At 40.6% G+C, this 22412-nt stretch overlaps 1 protein-coding gene across 4 annotated transcripts in view; it reads right to left on the bottom strand.

Annotated features, from left to right (window-relative positions):
* The window catches only part of LOC141112196 (uncharacterized), an 85935-nt gene extending 71675 nt beyond the window's left edge, over positions 1-14260 (bottom strand). For all 4 annotated transcript variants that reach the window (XM_073604785.1, XM_073604787.1, XM_073604786.1 and 1 more), the window contains exons 1-3: positions 14109-14260; positions 11588-11620; positions 732-794 (exon numbers count right to left, since the gene is read on the bottom strand). In XM_073604785.1, coding sequence (XP_073460886.1) covers positions 732-794; positions 11588-11620; positions 14109-14181 — 169 coding nt within the window. In that variant the 5' untranslated portion in view covers positions 14182-14260. The remainder of the gene's footprint in view (positions 1-731; positions 795-11587; positions 11621-14108) is intronic.
* Between the last annotated feature and the right edge of the window lie 8152 nt (positions 14261-22412).

Below are 22412 nucleotides of genomic sequence, written 5' to 3'. Positions count from 1 at the left end.
ATCCATGCCCCTATAAGGGAGATCTTCCTTCACTTGTTGCTCATAGACACAACATCAAGTGTAAGGATATCTCTCCAAAGTGAGGGAAAATCTAAATAAAAGACAAAGATGGCAATACACAGCTGATAGAGATATTGCCCTTCTTCTACTTTACTAAAAAGGAGCATCTTTCATTTGTTTTTGTTGCTGTTTTAGGTTTTCCACTACTTCCTGTCATGTGATATTGTTGTCATTGGGATAGTAGGTCAGGGAAAAAAATCTCTTTAACAAAGGCCTGGATAGGAATAAAAACCCCACTCTCTTCAAAACTACAAAACATGTTTTGGCCAGACATAAGCCTGGTACACACGGATTGAAAATCGTCTGGTTTGCCCCTTGTGTACGGCAGCCTGTCCAACAGAAACTGGCCGAACGTCCAGGCTTCTGTAGGATGGACATGCCAAAAAGACATCTGCCGATCGGCATCTGATCATCGCCCAAAGACAATGGCTGCGAGTGCTGACCGGTGTGTTCTGGCAGGGAGGCAGTCCCCCTGTTGGAACACAATAGCTAAGCGGGGGGATCATCGTACTAACATCGCATAGCTAGTACAGAGACCTTCTTGTGAGCGCCTGAGTTTTTTTCATTCTGCCCGCTGGGCTAAACTAAGAAAACTTCATAGTGTGTGTCAGGCTATAGGCTATGAGGAAACATAAAAGCAAGTAAAAATAAAACTGTGGGGGGTTACAAACCTGGTTCATACCCTTCTACATCAATTGCCCCATATTCTTGATCAACAGAATCCCAATCTTCATCTAGGAACAAAAATAAAATGATTTTGTGTTAAAATTTTTGTGTTAGTAGCAATCTCTTCTTCCTCTAGATGGTGGTATATATTAACAGAAGCAATTTTTCTTTCCTTATGATATGCACATGAGCATGTGATAGTATTTTTAATACCTTTTCTATGTAGAATTTAACTTATATATTTACTGTACATGAATGTAATATATTTTAGCATTACATACACAAACTCTTCTTCCTGCCTCAAAAGGTTGTATTTTGATTGTTACTTTCCCAGTGCAAGTCTACCAGTCAGGTCTGACCACTGAAACTAAAACTGGCCATACATGGAATGAAATTTCAGCAGGTTCAGCAAGGACTGGCTGAATTTCAAGACATGTGTGACCATTGCAGTTAAACAGAAACCAATCTACTAATTGACTTCCATTCAACCGCCCGGTCAGATAAAAGCCACTCGATCAGTGCTGCAGGCAAAAGGGTGCAGCACTGATCTATATGTTCTAACAGCGGGGGAGTCTCCCTGCTGTCAGAATACATTAGCTTAGTGGGGAGGATTTCCCCATTTATCTCAAATGTGTGGATGAGGGAATCAGTTTTTTTTTCAGCCCCCAGACTGAATAAAAAAAAAAAACTGAACCATGTATGGCCAGCTTTACAGAATCTCTGTGTAGATACGATTTTAGATGTTGTCTTCTTGTCTGCCAGGGAAGCTTAATAAATGCACACAAATACAAATAGCCACCAGAGGGGAAATTAAAAGTCTGCATATGTAATGCAATAACAGAAAAATGTACAATTGTAAATCAATATAAAAAACAGCTTTAACGCAAACAATACAATAATTACTGAAAATATGTGCTCAATGAAAATACACTATATAAGGTGTTTGAAAATTAGATTAAACAGTGGGCATACTAATACTAATTTTAAAAAAAAAAGACTAGGCACTTTGGAATGTAGCATTATAAAAAATTGAAAATTTTTTTTGAGCCATAAAAGATATTTTTAAGTATTTAGATGCAAAATTGTAGTGTCATTTATTAACTGTTAAATAACGGGGCACATTCATCAAGAGACCATCAATGTGAAAACAGAGAATGTATAATGTTTATGTACAATAGGATGAATGAATGACCAAAGTGCTTTACATATACCATAAAATAATAAGCCGTAACTTATTTTTATAACCTTTCATACTTTTATTTTAATGATTTTTATGATTTTTATTAATAAAATTTGTTGCAAAATGTTTTAATCAAAACAGTATGTTGTGTTTACCTTTAAAGTCCCAAGGGGACAATTTACAAATTGTGTTAGGGATGGTGGTAAACCTCTGTTTCTGCAAACACCTTCTTTTTAGCAAATTTTTGATATCTTTAACACCTTCCCACCTGGCCTATAGCAGAATAATGGCCAGGCAGTGGCTCTACCATCCTGACTGGATGTCACATTACGTCCTTCAAAATGGGCCGCTCGTGCACTCAGCGCGGCGATCAGTGATGTGCCGTGTCCCTCAGACACAGCGCAACACTGATCATGGTAAAGTGCCTATAACGCAGGCTCTTTATCATGTGATGAGCTGTGTCCAATCACAGCTGATCACAGTGTAAATAAGAAATGCCAGTTATCGGCATTCCTCTCCTCATGCTGACAGCATGATAAGCATTCCTCAGTGAGGACATCTACACTGATAATCAGTGCCCTATTTATCAGTGCTGCTCTTCAGTGCCCCTCAGTGATGACTGTCAGTGCCCATCAGTAGTGCCCATGAGTGATGCCTATCAGTGCCCATCAATGCTGCCAATCAGTGCCCATCAGTGATGACTGTCAGTGCCCATCAGTGCTGCCTTTCAGTGCTCATCAGTGATGCCTGTCAGTACCTATTAGTGCCACCTATCAGTGCCATCTATCAGTGCCCATTAGTGGTGCCCATCAGTGCCACCTATCAGTGGCCATCAGTGCCACCTATTAGTGCCTATCATTGCTGTCTATCAGTGCCCATCAGTGCCGCCTATCAATGGCCATACATGCTGCCTATCAGTGCCCATAAGTGCTACCTGTCAGTGCCCATCCGTGTCACCTATCAGTGCCTATCAGTGCCGCCTATCAGTGCCCATCAGTGCTGCATATCAGTGCCACATATCAGTGCCCATCAGTGCTGTATATTAGTGCCTCCTCATCAGTGCCCATCAGTGCTACCTTTCAGTGCTCATCAGTGATGCCTGTCAGTGCCCATCAGTGCCTCCTCATCCGTGCCGCCTACCAGTGCCTATCATTGGCGTCTGATAGGTGCCCATCAGTGTCGCCTATCAATGCCCATAAGTGCTATCAATCAGTGCCCATCAGTGCCACCTATAGGTGCCAATCAGTGCTGTATATCAGTGCCACCTATCAGTGTCCATCAGTGCTGCATATTAGTGCCTCCTCATCAGTGCCCATCAGTGCTACCTCATCAGTGCCAATCAGTGCCACCTCATCAGTGTCTGAGCTAAGGGATGATGGATTCCAAGAAGTAAATGCTACATAAAACATTTGTCCTTACTCAAGATGGCCACAGTAAGAAATGCTAGGGGGTGTTTTTCAAAGTGATTTCTCAGCAAAATAAACCACAGCAACAAGGATGGATGGTTGAGTTTGGTTTGAATATTAAAAATAAATTAAATAGTGTTTTGGTATGTATTGCAGTGTAGTTCTGCTTTAACATACAATAACACTTTATCTTCAATCAAACAAATGTACCAGTGAGACTTTGTTTAATTCAGAAAAATGCAAATAGTGGACCAGCCAAAAAGGTAATTACAATAGCACAAGATCTATTTGCAAATAATGACTAAGTCAATATTTGCATGTAATAAAACGATTAAAATGTATATCCAGTCATTATTCCAATTTACATAAACACACAAGAGAGTGCGCTGGCCTCGTGAAAGAATATGTAGCGGCTTAATAAAAGGGGATAAAAGCAATCAGAATTGTATAATTAAAGGAAGGCCTATCTGTCACAATGTTCCGAAGTCAAATCCATACAGTGTCAATGTACAATCTGTAGCCTTTCAATCTGCACAACCAACATGACTGTGGTGTGGGTTTCAGATTACCCCAGTTTACCCCCCCAAACCCCTCTATCTTCCTCTAGATCATGCCCCAGCATTATCTTTAAACCTTTACCCTTTTTTCAGTGATAAGAAACAACTTTCTTTACTACTTGTAACATCATTACCAGGTTTGTAAAATTTTTGCAGAGTGGCTGCCGCTAATAGCACAGTTCCTATTGAAATGTAGAAGCTTGCCCTCACCCAAGCATAAGAAGGATGTTGTTCATAAGGAAAGTATAGATTTAATGATAGTGAGTGAAAGCTATTATCATCATATATTATGCTGCTAAAATTCCTGAGAATGAACACAGAGTCTACATTTTCTGCATTTGGTATAAGGGAATGGGTATGGTTTATTATTGCATTTAAGGTGGAATCCTGCAGTATCTGGCCCCTGTCAGCATGCTTGTCGGCGTGATTGTTTGAGCATTGGCTGCTTGAAGCTTAATGGAAAGGAGCACCACATTTCAGGTAGTGGCTCTTTTATCAGAAGTGACTATATACTGTGGTTTTGCATGCAGTTAATATTCAGAATTTGAGTATTGATTCCATTATTCTGCAGTGTATAGTTTAATAAGCCAATGATAACAAATTATTTTGAAATTTGACAGTGTTTACTTTTTTCAGCACTTAATTATCATTAAGAAAGGAGACCTGTCGGGGGCGCATGCGCGGCGCGATGCGGGAAGGACGCGAGTAGCTACAGCTCCGTCTGACCCAGCCAGAGCGGGCTGAATAACCAGAGCCAAACAAACGACACGCCGCCGAAAACACCCCACACCCCTCGGGGAACCCTCCGTGCATGCCGGTAAGAAGAACCGGACACTTTTGCCGCTCGCAACACCACTTAACCCACTATCTCCTGAACGCTGCAGGCAAACAGGCCAGGAAGATGTCCCAAAATGGCGCCGGAGCCAGCACACACGCGGCCGCAACGAAACAGCTATCTAACCTACCCATCCACTCTCTCAACAACGGGAACAGTGAGTACTCTACCCCATTATCTAAAGCTGACCTAGATGCCAGCCTTACTGCAATATTTGATAAGCTGGTCAACAAAATAGAGAGTGAGGTACATAAAGCTACTACGGCCCTATCCCAGGAAATAGCTAATATAGGAAGCCGCACCGACATTTTAGAAACTAAGCACGATGAACTTTCTCTTGCTCATGATGATCTAAGAAAGGATTATGAATCCCTGGCTGATAGTTTTGCCTTTATGCAAGCACAGGTGGAAGATTTGGATAACAGGAACAGACGCCATAACATCAGGCTGAGAGGTGTTCCGGAATCAGTCACTGATTTGATACAAACAGTTTCCAAGATTTTCCATAGTCTTCTCCCAGACAAACCAATATCAGCATTCATGTGCGACCGTATACACAGAGCTCTACGGCCCAAACCACCACCTGACAAACCACCTAGAGATATCATTATGTGCATGAAGGACTTTCTTACTAAAGAGGAAATCATGCGTGCTTCCAGAACCACTCCAAACATGGCTTTTGAAGGCAATAGGTTGCAAATCTACCCTGACATATCCCCAGCCACTCTGGATAGAAGACGCAGAATGAAGGAAGTCACAAACGTCTTACAAACAGCTCGTATAAGATACAGATGGGGATTCCCCTTTAAGCTTACTATTCCACATAATGGCTCTACATACACTGTGTATAACGTAATTGAAGGCAAAGAACTGTTAGTTAAATTGGGCCTACTCGACCCAGAACCACCAAACAGATTCCCGACTACGCCAAGGCCCTCCCCTATATGGTCAACTCCATCCTCTAGACGCAACACAGCAGAACAGAGAAGATGGCGACAACCATTCCAAAACCAAGCCACTTAATCGCATCTTTTATAAGTTTTCTCCTCTTCACACAAAGCCCATAAGTTTGGATGTCCTCTCAAGATTGACTTTTGGTTCTCATCTTCATATCCCCGGCTGAATAGACCATTCTGAACGCTATCCTGCTCATCATTGCATTGTCACTTGAACTTCCCCCTCATCTGCTACCTGTTCTCCATTAAGACCCTCAAAAAGCGAATGGAGGAATAAACTATCCACTATCATATCTCATATCCCCCTCTCCTATTCCCCCCCTCCCCCTCCCCTCCATCCCTCCATCCATCCCTTCCACCCTCTCCCCACTCGCCCCCCCCCCCCCCCCCCTCCCCCCTTTTTTTTTTTTTTTTTTTTTTTTTAGGAAAGGTATATATGTGGATATAATGAGTTCTTGGATATACTTGAGATGGTATATTCTAGATTGATATTCCCAAGGTCCGTTAAGAATAAGATATAACTTTCTTGTTTTCCAACCCACAAAGATGGAGGGTATCCTGCTTACTGTTACATTTACCCCTCTGGTTGGTATTTAAATGTTTTTGTTCCAGTTTCTCAAATAGCCCGCTAAGTCCGTCGTCGCTGGATTGTCTCCCCGCCTGCCCATGTGGTTCAGTGCTGCGCCCTTAATTTGGAGGGTGGTGCGCTGGATGGCGTGTGCGGGATCAGGACACAATTGTCCTCCTGATTCAAAGGAAATTTGTTGTGACAGGATATTTCCTGTCCCTTTATTTTTGTTATTTTTTATTACAGTTTTCATCGATCTAATTTTTTTGGTCGAAACATTTTATAGAGTTAAAAATGGAAGTTGCGGTAATACTTTACACTCTCATATATTGATCCAATGTTATATTTTTATACGCTGCAAACACTAATTTATTGGATGTGATTCACACTTGACCATAGTTTTCCTACATATATGGTATAAGATGACACCTCTATCCCAAATGCTTAACCTTAACCTTCTCTCTTATGGTTATATGATTTTCATGATTACCCCAATATATGCAATTGAGAATATCTATTTTCAGAAGCTAACCTTTCTACTAACTACCAATGGTGCTTAAAGTAATATCTCATAATGTCCATGGTTTCAATACACCCCACAAAAGGAAAAAGGCCTTTCAACATTATAAGAGAATTGGTGCAGATATTATCCTATTGCAAGAGACTCATTTCTCTTGCACTAGACATCCAAATTATTTTGATAAAACATATAATCAATTCTATTATACAACATTCCACAATAAAACCCGCGGTGTTGCTATCTTTATACGTAACACTATCATTTTTGACTTAAATCATATCTACAAAGACCCAGATAGTCGCTACATCATTATAAAAGGCCAAATAAATAACAAGGAGATTACTATTGCATCAATTTACGCACCTAATGACTCCCATTCATCTTTTTTCCGGAGCTTTTTTGAATCTTTGGAAAAACTTAGCTCCCCCCATCTGATCGTCGGTGGGGACTTTAATTTAGCAGCACACCCAGCACTAGATAGAAGCAAAATTTCCCCTTCCACCAAATCTTTCCCTAAATCTTTAAATAGATCCCTCAATAAATTTCAACTAATTGATTCCTGGAGGGCGCATAACATAGGTGCAAAAGTTTACACACATTACTCTCACCCTCATGACGTCTACGCCAGGTTAGATTATATTTACTGCACTCCTATTCTACTAGCTAACTCCTCCAATGCTACAATACACCCAAGCCCATGGTCAGATCATGACATTACACTTTTTGAAACTTCACACATTGGTCTTAAACCCTCACCATATAATTGGAGACTTAATGATACAATATTAACAGATACCTTACTGACACAAACCATCGCAACACAAATAGAGAATTATTTTTCTGACAATGTCAACGATGACATCTCTCCCACTATGATTTGGGCTGCCCACAAAGCAGTCCTAAGAGGCCATTTAATTAGCCTCGCTGCAAATAGAAATAAACAAAGACTCACAGACATCAAATGCCTAACCAAAGAACTTAATGATCTATACCTTAAATTACAAATAACCCCTTCATCAGAAATTACCAAACAAATTCAAGACAAGCGTAGAGCTTTAGATGCTATTCTTTCAGCAAACACAGAGAAATCATTAAGATTTTCTAAGGCTAAATTTTTATTACATAGTAACTCTCCCTCCTCTATGTTTGCCAAAAAACTTAATCAAGAACATAAACCCCCACACACATATAAACTCAGAGACTCCAAAGGAAATATGATCACACACCCTCAAGAAATACTTAAGATATTCTCCACCTTTTATAAAGATCTTCTTTCAAGCCCTCAGCCCCCTACAGACCAATCCTCTAGATCGTGGCTAGATGACATCAGATTACCCTCTCTCACCCCACAGCAGATCGAACAATTGAACGCCCCCTGTTCAGAGCTAGAACTAACCAATATTATTAAATCTCTTAAAACCTCCACAGCACCTGGCTCAGACGGTTTCTCTTCCTCATATTATAAAAAATTTGCCCCTCTCCTTACCCCCCACCTAACTAACCTTTTTAATCACATTTTGAACGGTGGACAATTCCCCAATGAGATGCTCCTAGCGAACATGTCTCTAATTCCCAAACCACTTAAAGATCACTCACTTCCCCAAAATTTCCGCCCTATATCAGTTCTAAACAATGACCTTAAAATCTTTGGAAGATTACTTGCAGACAGACTGGCAAAGGTTATCACAAACCTAATTCACATTGACCAAACAGGTTTTATCCCTGGAAGACAAATAGTTGATAATGTCAGATTGGTCACAAACATTATTCAAGATGCGAATCTTTTTTCACGGAAGCTTTGCCTCTTGAGTCTGGATATTCATAAGGCGTTTGACAGTGTTAGCTGGTCGTACCTTAATTATTTACTACCCAAATTTGGGATATCAGATAAATTTTTGCTGGGATTTAATGCTCTTTACCATAATCCCCAGACTAGAATTAGAATCCCAGGTCATAACTCAGAATTTTTCCCCCTCAGTAGAGGGACCAGACAGGGCTGCCCCCTTTCCCCACTTTTATTCGCCCTTGCTATTGAACCATTAGCCCACAAAATAAGAAACAACTATGATATTAAAGGATATACTAAAGGGGAAAACGAATTTAAAATCAGTCTATACGCGGATGATGCCCTTGTATTCCTTACTGAACCTATCACCTCTATTCCATCTCTCCTTAAAGAACTGAAACTTTTCCATGACATCTCTGGCCTCAAAATAAATATGAATAAATGTTCTGCCATGTCAATTAATCTTCCTCAAAACACAAAAAATTTATTACTGAGTAATTTCCCTTTCATATGGTGCTCTAATTCATTTAAGTATCTTGGAGTTTCTATTACCCCTACATACAACCAATTATATAAGTCTAACTACATCCCCCTTTTTTCAAATATTAACACTACCCTCAACTCTTGGTCATCATTTCATATCTCGTTCCTAGGCAGAATATGTGCCATCAAAATGACTATCCTACCTAAAATTTTATACTTTTTTCGTACCCTTCCAATTAACATCCCAAAATCCAAAATATTCTCTATCCAAAGAAATATCAACAAATTTATTTGGGCAGGTAAAAAGCCCAGATGCAGCTATACACTAATGCATAGACCCCAATCTGCAGGAGGTCTAGGTCTTCCCAACATATGGTTATATTACCTTGCTGCGAGACTAACCCAGCTCTCTCAATGGTTCACCCCTACCCACGAGACCCCATGGAAGAAATTTGAAACTGCCTCTATTAAACCACTATACTTACAAGGTATTTTATGGTCTAACACCACATCATACAGCAAACTCTCCAAATTAAATATTATAGTTGCCCATTTTCTCCAACTCTGGAACAAACATAAGGACACCTTCAAACTTTCTTCTAACACCCCACCTTTAGCATCCTTCTTAGGTGACCCCAGATTCCCATATGCATATAATAACGAAAGTCTTTTCTTAATCTGGATTAACAAAAATCTCACTACACTCAGATCCCTACAACTAAAATGGAGTTTCACTCCATTCTCTTTCCTACAATCTACACATGGCCTCCCTCCCTCAGAACTTCACCATTTTCAACTGATTAAAAGATTCTATGCTGAGTGTTTTGCACTCTCTACGACCCCCTCCAACACAGTGTTCGAGCAAATCTGCATCTCCCTTACCAAAGATAGGGGGTTAATTTCAAAACTTTATAATTTCCTAAACGGTGTTGGAGTCCCAGAAAAGTCCTCTCAGATGATTAAATGGGAGTTGGACTTGGGCATCGCATTCAGCGTGGAAGACTGGACGTCCATGTCCGATAACTTACGTAAGAGTAACAAAGCTATATCATTTAGAGAAACCCCAATTAAAGTTTTTTCAAGATGGTACTTAACCCCAGTGAAACTACACTCATTCTACCCCTCGGTGTCCCCAAATTGCTTCAGAGGCTGTTCTGCCCCAGGTACTCTTTTACACATATTCTGGTCATGCCCCCATCTAGCCCTAATATGGCGTAGGGCCTTTGAAATAATCGAATCTTCATCTAAGCAAAAAATCAAACCTTCACCACAAATATGTTTATTATTTGCTAATGTTCCAAACGTCCCCCCTCCATGTTCCAGATTAATCCATTCTCTATGCAGCTCCATCCTCTGGATGATTGCTCTCAATTGGAAATCAGACAACTTACACTGGCAACAAGTCATGTCCAGAATGGAATCTATCAAAATTGTAGAATGGATATACCACACACTTAACGATACGATACATATACACAAAAACAAGTGGTCCTATTGGTCTACAGATTAATATATGTCTCTTGTGTTTGCTTGTCAATGATTGTAACAAGGCTATAGTTTCATGTCTGTACCTAGAAATTAGATCTAGAAGCATATCTAAATCCTCTTTTTTAATGACAACATCGCTGTAACATTGTGACATACTCTGTTGACATCTATATATTTTATGTTATATTTCTGTACAACTTCCAAATAAAACTTTTGTAAACAAAAAAAAAAGAAAGGAGACCTGTCTTTTGGGACAGAAAAAGTGCAAGCTTTAGCTAATGAAACATTAAAACAAATAAAATAAAGTAGGTTGAATCCAAAAGTACTAATGATTCATTCAAATCTTTTAGTTAGAGTACCCTACTTTTAGTTATAACTCATAATATACAGATTAAAAACAGATTTAGAGAATTGAACTAAACATGAATCCGAGTTGTGAACTGCACACCTACAATCATATGTTCTCTGTGCAATAATACAGCCCCTCGGACATCAATGCAGTCAGCCAAGATAAACTCTGCACAGAGGTCTTTTATTTGTAAAGAAATAAAACGAGGTTCCAGCAGTGTATCAAAAAAAAGCTTTTACAGCTCTCTCTGTAAAATCACAATGTTTCTGGCCATACAATGACCAATTATGACTCTGTCTTGAGAAAGGGTTGTTACCTGGCCCGAAACATAGCAAAGTTACAGAGCTTGCCATAAAAGCTGATTTTGATATACTGCTAGAATGTCATTTTATCTTTTGTACCTTTAAAACGTTTAAATTCTAAGACCTCTGGCCAGATCCCATCTGGGCTGGAGAAATATAGGGAAACATTACTTTTAGTAAATAATTTTTCAGTGGAAAAAACAAGAGCAGGATGGCCCATTTACATCAATATGCTGATGTTGCAGTTTTGATGTTTTTTGACATTGTGAACAAATTCCACCAGATAAATTAAACACTTTACATGTTAATACCACATAAGTACAGCTAAGTACAGTTATCAGAAAGGTACAGAAGTTAATATAAGACAATAATTAATATTGGGTTATATTCTGTGTATTGCCCTTGTTATTACATTAAAAAGGTAGTCTTACCTGCAAGCTGTTTCTTTTGTTGATTAGCAGAAGCTAGAACAAATTTGGAAAAAATTGCATTTTAGTTAGCTTTTTGAATCAGAAATATAATATTTCATTACACTGTTTATCGAGTATAAGCTGTATATGGGAAATTTGTTATTATTACACATACAAAATAAAATGAATTCTAAACACATTAGCTTTGGTCCACAATAAAACTAGTGAGCTTGAAAAAGGGCAAGGACACGTGAAACAATTCTTTCTGTTTATAGATATGTTTAAATAAATACTATTTGCAACAGCAAGTGGTGCCACATTTCCTTTGGGCTTTGTGTGTGTATATGTCTGTGTATGTGTATGTACAGTATTTGTGTATGTGTATAAGGGTTTTCATTACTGTCTCCGTCACTTTTGAAGAGATTATCTAGGACACAGGACAATCAAGGAATAAAAACAGGGAAACACTTCTTACTCTTCCCTAACCTGTCAACAAAAAAAGAAAAGGTTTTGGCTTGCGTTTTACGCAAAATAACTTTGCATGAGCTAAATCCTTCTTTATTAGCTTATACTAATCCCTTGCAGGTTTATTTAATACGTGGAAAAGCATATTTATATGTGGCTAATCCAGCCAATATTTATATAGGAAGGAAATTGATGTTCTTTAGTGACAATAATCCAGAGATCTGACTAGAAAAATATATAGAAAACCAGATTTCTTAATTGGCTTGCCTAATGGCAAAAATGTAATTATTGGGCTTTTCCTGTCACCCAGTGCTGATATTTCAGTGTACATTGTATTAATGTACACACAAAGACAAAACTTGTGTGCCAAGATTCATTGGCCACATTTCTCATTTTCGCTTTTGCCTATGTTAGTCTTATATTTGTCTGCTAGAAGGGGGAATCAGGAAGATGATGATAAGAAATGCGACTATGACTTAAAACTGCAGCCTGAATACAATAATTTTGGATTCTGGAGGTAAGAAAAACTGCATTTTAGCAAAGTTGTCTTTACTGAACTGCTATCTGTAAATGGGTCTTTTGGGTATCTATCTGTTTATTAGAGCTCTGCAGAGGTTTTCTTTTCCATAATTACTCTATGGCCTAATTTTTCTCATCTTGTGAAGAAGATTGTGAGGAATGCTCCACAGCTCCACAAAGAAGTTTATTGCGGATATATATATATATATCTAATTCCAGTGGATAGGTGGGTGTTTGGGTTATTGGATCAAAAGACAATACATTTTAAATAAGTTGCTAACTTCTACAACTAACACTGGATATTGTAAATCAATGCCTGGTGAATTTCTTTTTCAAAGACTATAAAAAATGTTTTTTCAAAGACTATAAAAAATGTTACGGTAAACCACTCCTTAAACAAATATAGACAATGTCATTGCTGATCTCCCTCTGAAAATGTTAGTTGCCTGGACTGAATACTGACTTATACTTCAGTACCTAAAGAGTGCTCATTTCTAATTGATTTTACTTCCGTAAATTGAAATGCGATTGCCTATACAGGCTACTGCACCCTGTTTATCATTGTTTGCACTGCTTTGAATAATTGATTAATGAATACAAGTAGCTCGTGACACAAAAAAGCTTGTGGACCACTGCTCTATCAAATAAAACTAGATCTCCAGCCCCATCATATATTGTGCACTACTGCAGGCATCCCTTTTTCTAGGTAAATTGTCCATAATATCATTATCTAGGAAATGTCTTAGGGTTATCCCTAAATAGTTAACAGACAAGTGTAACTTTTTTCCCCATAAAGCACATTTATAATGTGCAAATACATTAAAGCTCAACTGAACCTTATTAATGAATTGTACTATGGCAATCAGGCTGCATATAAAGTAATAAATATGCCTCTATTTTTGCTGCAGCAAGGCTTAAAAAACTCCATGTTGGGAGCATATAACAGATTTGGATATCTGTGGTCCAACACATCCCACTGAACACTGCTCTAATCAACATCATCATCTCTTCCTCAGTACAGCTGTTTATTAAAGCAGTGAATATGGTGTGCCTGTTGGAAAGTTAAGCTTCTGCGACTCTCCTAGTGATGCCAGTGATGTCAGCACAACCCTTGCTGCAGCAGTTAGCAGATGAACATTTAAATAGGAGGCATAATAATTATTTTATATATATATATAGAGTGACTGCATTACAGTAATAAATAGAGTTCAATTTGGCTTTAGAAGATGGTTTGTAATATGCAGTTCAGCTGTTACTAGAATCTTTTTTTTAGGAAAAAGCACACAAAGTATGAAAGAACAACATTATTCATCACAATTATTAGTGCATATGTGTGTGTATATATATATATATATATATATATATATATATATATATATATATATATATATATATATCCCCTTAAATGTCCTTCCTGCAAATATTTATATTTATCTTCAATTAAAAAAAAAAAATCAGTCAAAAGCTAATTAATGTGACAATTATAGTATATAAATGGTGCTAAAGCATTACAAAATAATAGATTATAGGTCATTTCCATTTACAAATTTCAACTTACCTTGTGCCTGGACACAGGCAAGAAATACTAGAAGGCCTCCTATACATAATAGTAGCCCCCTATAGGTCCCCATGTTGTGTGCAGTTCGGTTACTGGTCACCGAACTGGGGATTGTTAGGAGGAACGGATGCTGAAAGTATGGTTGGCCCTTTTATAGCATAAGCTTTGGGTATGGGCAAGCGATTCTACTGGACTAAAAAAAGGGTGGCGTTACAGGGAATAGATATTGGCAGTGCCAATCTGTAGAATGTACTATTGTGGCCAGGTTAGTAAGGGCAGAGGATGGCCAAGAATGTTTGCATTATGGGAGTGGGTATTCCGTTTACTTATGAAAGACATTTTAATATACTTAATCTTTCCCTAGAGATAAAAATATATTTACAGTACTTCCCTGTATTATAATTTATTCATTTGTGATCCCTAATTTGTAATGTCACCAATCTACACTTAGTTACCAAAATATTTGACATAATCAAGTTACTGTAAAACGCCAGTATTCAGCAGCTGAATCCCGTTGCGGTGCATTTTGGAGCAGAAATTCAAAGCTGAGAACAAACATAAATTTCACTGTAAACACCCATGACCCCTCAGCTATCTATGGATCTATCCTAACATTTATCCTGATTCTTACTTGACCTGTTCCTCATGTTAACCTTAAAGGCATACAATCTAACAAAAACATAGGTGCTGCCTTTGTCAACGTGTCCTTAAAGATGACAACTTCAAGGTTGTTATATTTTTTTCCTTTCTTTACTACTTGGTTTGATCTTAACCAAAACAGGGATGTGCAAATCAAGTATTAGGGCACCAGAAATGCAATGCTGTTAGATGTGGATATGGAGGAAAAAAAGTATTTGTTTATGGCCAGCTTTAGGCTGGGTTCACACCATTGCGAATTGATCCCACATCCAATTCGCAATAGCAGGAGATTTTGACCGGCTCTCTATGGAGCCGGTTCACATATCTCCTCAGCAGGTTTGGTGCGGCTGAAATCGCACCTGAAACAGTGAACCAGGATACATCGGACCCCTGCTGAGAGATGGATCCGCCTTAGATGTGAACTGAGCCTTACTGTTGGCCATGCCTGCCATGCTTCAGTAATATTAGAACGTGAGCTGGCCATGCACTGGTAAAATTTTATTTAACATTTTTATAATTCAAAATGTTTGTTACATTTTCTAATGATTAGTAGGGTAAACTCTGTTAGTTTTTTAGTGATGAGAAAACTTGAAGGAGCAATGGAAATTTTTTTTAAACAAATTGATTTCTATCTGTGAAATTTAAAAAAAATTGTACTTATTGTAATGAAACCTGTTTAATAATTCTGGGGTTCCATTCAAATACCATTCTGAATGATATTTTAAGGGCTTTGAAACAAAACTAGTTGACTCAATGATGGCAAGAAAGAATGTTTCTGATGAACGTTTTTTTGGGAATTTCCATACCAATGTCTGAACAAAAAATTTAGCTGACTCACTGAAATATGAAGATTCATTTCTGCACAATGTCTATAGCCACAAAGCTCAAGGATGGCTTATTTTAAAGTGTTTTACTGCTTGTTAAAAATATGTAAATCGTGTACAGCAGACACAGGTTGATCTTAAGTCAGTATAATAAATGGGCAACATTAGAATAAGTGTTTTGCAGAATATAAATAATAAACTTTTGCCATAGACATTATTATTTTATGTACAGTGCTATAACTGTTCTGGCACAAAAACTAGTGAAACTAGAAACAAACTTACAGTATTCTTGGTTTACAGATTACTGACAAACCACCAGGAGGCATTGGTTATTATTCATCTTTCAGTTGCAGCTAAATTGGTTGTTAACCCACATTTCATAGTTTATACAATCCTCTTTGTCTCCAAATGTCCCCCTGTGTTGTGTTTTATTAAAATAAGCCGTCCTTTCCCTTATCTCAGAGGGCTCTCTCCTCTCCCCATCTGACAGATGCAGCAGGTGGGACCGAGATTCCCCTGCTGATGTCAGTCTGGAGGGGAGGAGGAGCGAGCCGGTGGGTCACGTGAGCGCCGATTGGCGCTCACGTGACCCGTGGTAAAGGTAAATGACAGTTTATTTTAATAAAACACACACACAGGGGGACATATCCTTAGGAGACAAGGCGGATTGTATAAACTATGAAATGTTATTTCAGCAGCAGGGGTGGGGGGCGGTTCCTGACACAGGAGCCGACAGGCAGGGAGGGACAGGGGAGAGATGGACAGGAGAGACAGGAGAGCTGCGAATGACGGAGGCACATAAACTGACCATGGTGTTAGGGCTCAGCAGCCATGATACACCGTGGTCAGCTTACAGAGGGGAGGGTAGAAACGGGCAGGATCAGCCAGGTATTTTAGGTGTTACAGGGGTCCAAATTGCACAGCACAAGCACTGTGCTGTATAACATACTTTAAGGGAACAGGATCCAATTTTTTTTTTTAAAGTTAACAAACGCTTTAAGAATTGCTGAAAAACTACACTGATTAGCCTGGTGCATACACATCCCAACATATGACATAACATTTTCATAGATCTAGATCACACAGGAAAAACAGACATTTGTTGGGGCGCTGCATAAATGGCATTATGTTTTATTGACAACAACATCAAAACAGTTTGTCTGGTACTAATCACTGCAGTCTTCAGAACTCTTATCAGTGCTAGCCATTTTTAAATATTTATTGTGGCATGTTGCCCAAGACATGGGCTTTGTGCCACATATGGTGTACTGCAGCGTTTGCTCAGCACAATAGTGCAGTACTTAAGATCTACAATATGCAAAACTGTAGACACAGCATGAAATGTCTGATAAGATATTTTCAGAATTAAATAGATGCGTACAAACCCACAGAGGTTTTTTTTACTAACGCTAGAGGGGGAAAATGTATTACAATTCTGCATGGAAACCCAATCGGCTTCTAACCTCAGCTTGTTTAATTAAGCTTTATCAATAAAACCTGGAAGCTTATTGGTTTCTCTGCAGAATTGTAACTAAATTTGCCCTCTCTAGCTTTGGTAAATAAACCCCTAAATGTCTAAGCCACCTTGCAGTCAAATACTCTTACTCTTATTGCTATCAGTATCTTGTCAATCAATTTCCTTCTCTCAAAAAATCTTGCTGATAAACCTTGCCCATTTACTCTTTCATAGACTTGGCAACTGGTCTTTTTCTTGTAAATCTATATTCTACTTTCTAATTTGTACAGGTCTCTTCAAAAGCAAAATTGTAAAGTCCTCCATCCAAATCAACATTGTATAAGTGTCCCCAACATGTTTTGCCACATTGTGGCTTCATCATGCAGTAAAGTGTTTAAAAAAGAAGTTTGGGAATAAAAAAAAAATATACAATCCTAGTTACCTAGATGGTTGCAGCATCGATCCCAGCTACAGCTGTCCCCTGCCAGCTTTACACTGAGAACTGAGCGATAAAAGACCACTGATCACTAATTTCTTAGTATTCAGTCTGCTGAGAGACAAATTTCTTTAGATTGTGACAGCGAGTGGGGGGGGGGAGAACATCTGCAACATGTTATACCCTGAATATGGGTGTAACATGTAACATGTTACAAATGGTGCACTTATCATTGAATTGTATAAGAAAGAGCTACTGATCAAACAAACTAAACCTACATTTTTCGCATTTTTGTTAACCTCCCTGGCGGTATGATTATTTCAGATTTTAGGTGCTGAAAGCGGTACCATTATTTTGCACGGAAATTTGGCGTTTTATATTGTAGGCCTGTAATTCTTAGGAATAGTTCACTTAAATCTGTCCAAACAAGAGTCTAGTAGACATCCCGGGTATGATAAAGTTTGAAAAACAAAATAAAAAATTATAATATAATAAATAACTATAAATAATTATAACAAATAATAATATAATAATAATAAAAATTATATAATAATGTAATCAAATCAAAAACACTGAAATTTGCTCAGTTGCAGAATTGTAGCTTTTGTTACTTTTAGTGTTTGATGACGGATCTCCTCACAAATCACTATCGCTCAATTCTGCAAGTGATTATAATTTATTATCGCTTTTTTCTAGCTGGTCTAAAACCACTTTTGATGTAAAGAGACAGTTTTGGTTGCTATGGACAATCTCCAGTTTCCTGGCAGAAAGAACAGTTTTATATATATAAAACTGCATGCAGGACACTGGGCATACCACTAGGGACAAAGGGGATGTGTCATTATTTTATACAGTACTGTAATCTATAAGATTACAGTATACTGTATCTGTACTGTGTGTTTCACTTTTGAATTTACCGCCGAACTCCGTCCCCGTGCGTCGCAACGCTCGTAGGGAACAGAGCTCGGCACTGTGAATCGAGCGAGACACAGCGGCTCGCCGATCACAGCGGAGAGACATCGCAGGAACCAGGGGACAAGGTAAGTAAACTCTTCCTGGATCCTGCGATGCAAGCCCGAGTCTGGCTCGGGGATACCGCTTTTGGTATGAAAAATCCACCCCGAGCCAGACTCGGGAATACCGCCAGGGAGGTTAATGTAATTGTTTAATATAATATATTCATGATATTTTTTAAAACAAATTATCAAATTAAATTTCAATACATCCTTAAATAATAATGTATTTAGTAAACCAGTGCATTCCAAAACTGTAAATACTGGTCTAATCATAAAGGTTTTGATTTCCCCGGGACTTAAAAAAGATTATTAGACTCTTTTGTAATTCTCTTGTGTTGTATCTAGAGTGACTTGTAGAGTTTTAATTAAATCACATTCTTCTCCCCAAAGTGATAAGTCCTCCTGTGACTTTAAGCTGCCCATACATGGATCAGTTTTTTCATTTAGTCAACAGGTTGAACGAAAAAACTGACCAGTTCCCCATCCATACATTCCCTTGCCATCAGAATACACATGCACTGATTGAGTGCGAATTTACTATTCAAGACAAGCCCGGCGCTGCACGAGTTAACAACGAAGTAAGCAGAGGGCTTAAATGACATTGTTAACTTTGCAGTGATTGGTGGGGTGTGTCAGAGGATAGGATTAGCAAGTTAGGCTGTGAGGAGGGATCATGTAACAAATGTAGAAGTGGACTCCTCCCCCATTCGGCAGCAGAAGGGCCAAGGACCACACCGGCCCATCAAAAGCGACCAGGAAGTTGGTGGGCGGGTATGCAGCACAGCGGCAAGCGAGAACTGCTGTGTTACCCTCGGCATCCAGGGCCGTGTCTCCCGGAAGGCTGTCTGGTGAGGAGGAGGAGAGGTCTGACCCGAGATCGGAAGAAGAAGTGTCCGGGTCGGATGAAGAGGTGCCCAGGAGGCAAGTCCCAGTGAGGGAGTCAGAACGGTCGGCTGGTGGGTCCGCACCTGTGCAGCCCGGAGAGTACAATGTGAATTTATCTGACGGTGGGGAGGCTGTTGACGGGGCAGACTTGGGCCGTGCTAAGGGAGTAGAGGCGCAACCTGTTCAGAGCTCAGGCTGACGGGGGGTAGAGAGGTTCTCGGGGGGAGGCTCCGGGGCTAGTTCGGCAGGAAGGGCCGAGAGTGGCCTGCTGGGTTTTCTGGCAGGTATCAAGGAATTGGTGGGCAGGTTCAAAAAACAAGAGAGGTCCACTAAGGGGCCAGTGGCCGCATGGCTCCCCATGGTTGGGGGGACTGAGGAGGCTCCGGGACACAGGGAAGAGGCGGGCACCATACCGGCTGCCGTTGCTACGACAGTGGCGGGGTCCACGGTGCCGGTGACGCAGACGGCACCTAAGGCTGCAGGGGAGGGCGAGTCCACGAACAGATAAGATATTGTCCGTTTGGCAGATTCCTCAATATGCGAGGTATATGTGTGTTTTGAGGCGCCGCTTGGGGCTCACTTGAAACCGGAAGTGCGAGAGAAAATATGGAAGGGTGAGTACGGGGAAATATTTTCACTACTGCCGCTAGAGAAGTTCAACCTTGATAGAGTGAAACCTGATGACTCCAAGAAGGAGGACGAGGAAAAGAGAAGGTACAGACTGATCCCAAGGACGTTTGCCAACTGGCTGCAAGCATTTGCCATCATGGCGAGTGTGAGTGGAGAAAAGAACGCTGAAGATTGTTCAGCTCTCTTTTGTTACATGGATTACATAGGGGAGGCATACCGAGTATACGGGGGCACCAAGTGACTGCGGTATGACGAGCAGTTTCACCAGCGGAGAGCAGTTCGGCCGTCGCTGAGATGGGACCACAAGGACATCAGCCTGTGGATGAGGCTTATGACGTCGGCGAGGGCCCCTGGTCAGTTTTTTCAGGGGGGGGCGATGGATCCTCTTCCCCAGGACAATCGGCCAGTAAGAAAAAGGGGATGTGTTGGCAGTTCAATGAGGGATCTTGTAGGTTCGGGGGGTCCTGTCGGTACAAACACGAGTGTTCCGGCTGTGGGGGAACACACTCTCTTTCTAGATGTTTCAAACAAGGAAAAGGTAGGACTGGAGACTCTGCACACAAGAGGGAGGACACCCGTGATGGTGGAAAGGATGCGGGCCATTTCTCGGTAGGTATACAGATGGAAAAGCGGCGAGACTATTGGAGATGGGTTTTAGGGTAGGCTTCAAGATACCGGGTACACTGGAGGTGGTTCCCTGGATACCAAGGAACCTAAAATCGGCCTTTCACCGAAGCGCCATTTCCCGATTTGGTGGTTTCCCCTTTGGGAGTGGTTCCTAAGAAGGAACCAAATAAGTTTAGGCTAATTCATCACCTGTCTTTTCCAAAAGGAGGGTCGGTGAATGATGCTATTGACCCGGAGGAGTGTACGGTGAGTTACACGTCATTTGATGCAGCGGTGGGCTGGGTCCGCCGTTATGGGAGGGGGACGTTGATGGCAAAAACCGACATTGAGTCGGCTTTTTGGCTGCTTCCAGTTTATCCAGAAAGTTTCCGGCCGTTGGGGTGTCATTGGAACAACAAATTTTATGTGGACCAATGCCTCCATATGGGTTGCTCCATATTGTGTGCCCTATTTGAGACATTTAGCTAATTCGTGGAATGAGTGGTGAGGGATGTAGCGGGAGTGAACTCCATTATACATTATCTTGATGACTTTCTCTGCGTGGGACCGCCAGATTCCAGGATATGCGGGATTTTGCTAGCGACGCTGGAACACATTGCGCAGCGTTTTGGCATACCACTAGCACCCGAAAAGACTGAGGGGCCTAGGAAGGTTATTACCTTCCTGGGTATAGTGCTAGACATGGAATGCAGGTTGCCAGAGGATAAGCTGGAGGATCTCAAAAAAGGGATACAAGATATGCTAGGAAAGCGCAAGGTTCAGCTTAGGGTACTGCAGTCGTTGTTGGGGAAGCTCAACTTTGCTTGCCGGATACTGCCGATGGGCAGAGCGTTTTGCAGACGGCTGTCTGCAAGCACGGCTGGAGTGCGATCGCCTAAACACTTTGTATGCCTGCTGAGGTGCATAGGGAGGATTTACGTGTATGGCATCGCTTCCTGGAATCCTTTAACGGGAGAGCGTTGTGGATGTCGGGCCCGGTGAGCAATTCGGATCTGGAGTTGTTCACCGATGCGGCTGGAGCATTGGGGTTTGGGGCCTTCTTTCAGGGTCAATGGAGTGCGGGTCCGTGGCCGCAGTTGTGGATATCCGCGGGGTTCACAAAGGATTTAGTGCTCCTGGAACTGTTTCCAGTGGTACTGGCAGTGGAGCTATGGGGTGCATCATTCTCAAATAGGAAGGTGTGTTTCCATGGTGATAACCTGGGGGTAGTGCAGGTGATCAACAGAGTATCTGCATTATCCCCACCGGTTATAAGGCTGTTGCAGTACCTTGTTTTGCGCTGCCTGCAACTGAATGTGTTTATACATGCAGTGCACTTGCCAGGTATTGAAAACGTGATTGCTGATGCATTATCTCGCTTTCAGTGGGACAGGTTCCGAGAGTTGGCGCCGGCAGCGGAGCAACACGGAGTTCCTTGTCCCGACTGGTTGTGGATGATTGCATTGGTTGAGTCGCTGGATGGATCAGGAAGTCGGTGAGCGAGTTCACGTGGGCTGCGTATGGTAAGGTATGGCAGGAATGGTGGGCCTTCGTTCAAGGGGTAGGGGAAGATCCACTGGGCCCCGAATTGAAGTGGATGGTGCTTTATTATTTAGCTAGACATATGGAGGATGGGGCCTCTGGATCGGTCCTAAGTAAAAAAAATGGCGGGCTTGGCATTTTTGTTTAAATGGCAAGGGCTGCCGGATTTTACGAAGGATTTCTGGGTGCGGCAAGCTCTAAAAGGATATAGGAGGACAGTGGGGCGGAAAGACGTCAGGCGTCCGGTGTCGTTTGATATTCTGGGGTGCA

Source organism: Aquarana catesbeiana, linkage group LG11 (assembly GCF_042186555.1).
Source record: "Aquarana catesbeiana isolate 2022-GZ linkage group LG11, ASM4218655v1, whole genome shotgun sequence".
Taxonomy (NCBI): domain Eukaryota; kingdom Metazoa; phylum Chordata; class Amphibia; order Anura; family Ranidae; genus Aquarana; species Aquarana catesbeiana.
Note: the sequence above shows the minus strand (reverse complement) of the source record. Positions and strands in the feature narration are given on the sequence as shown.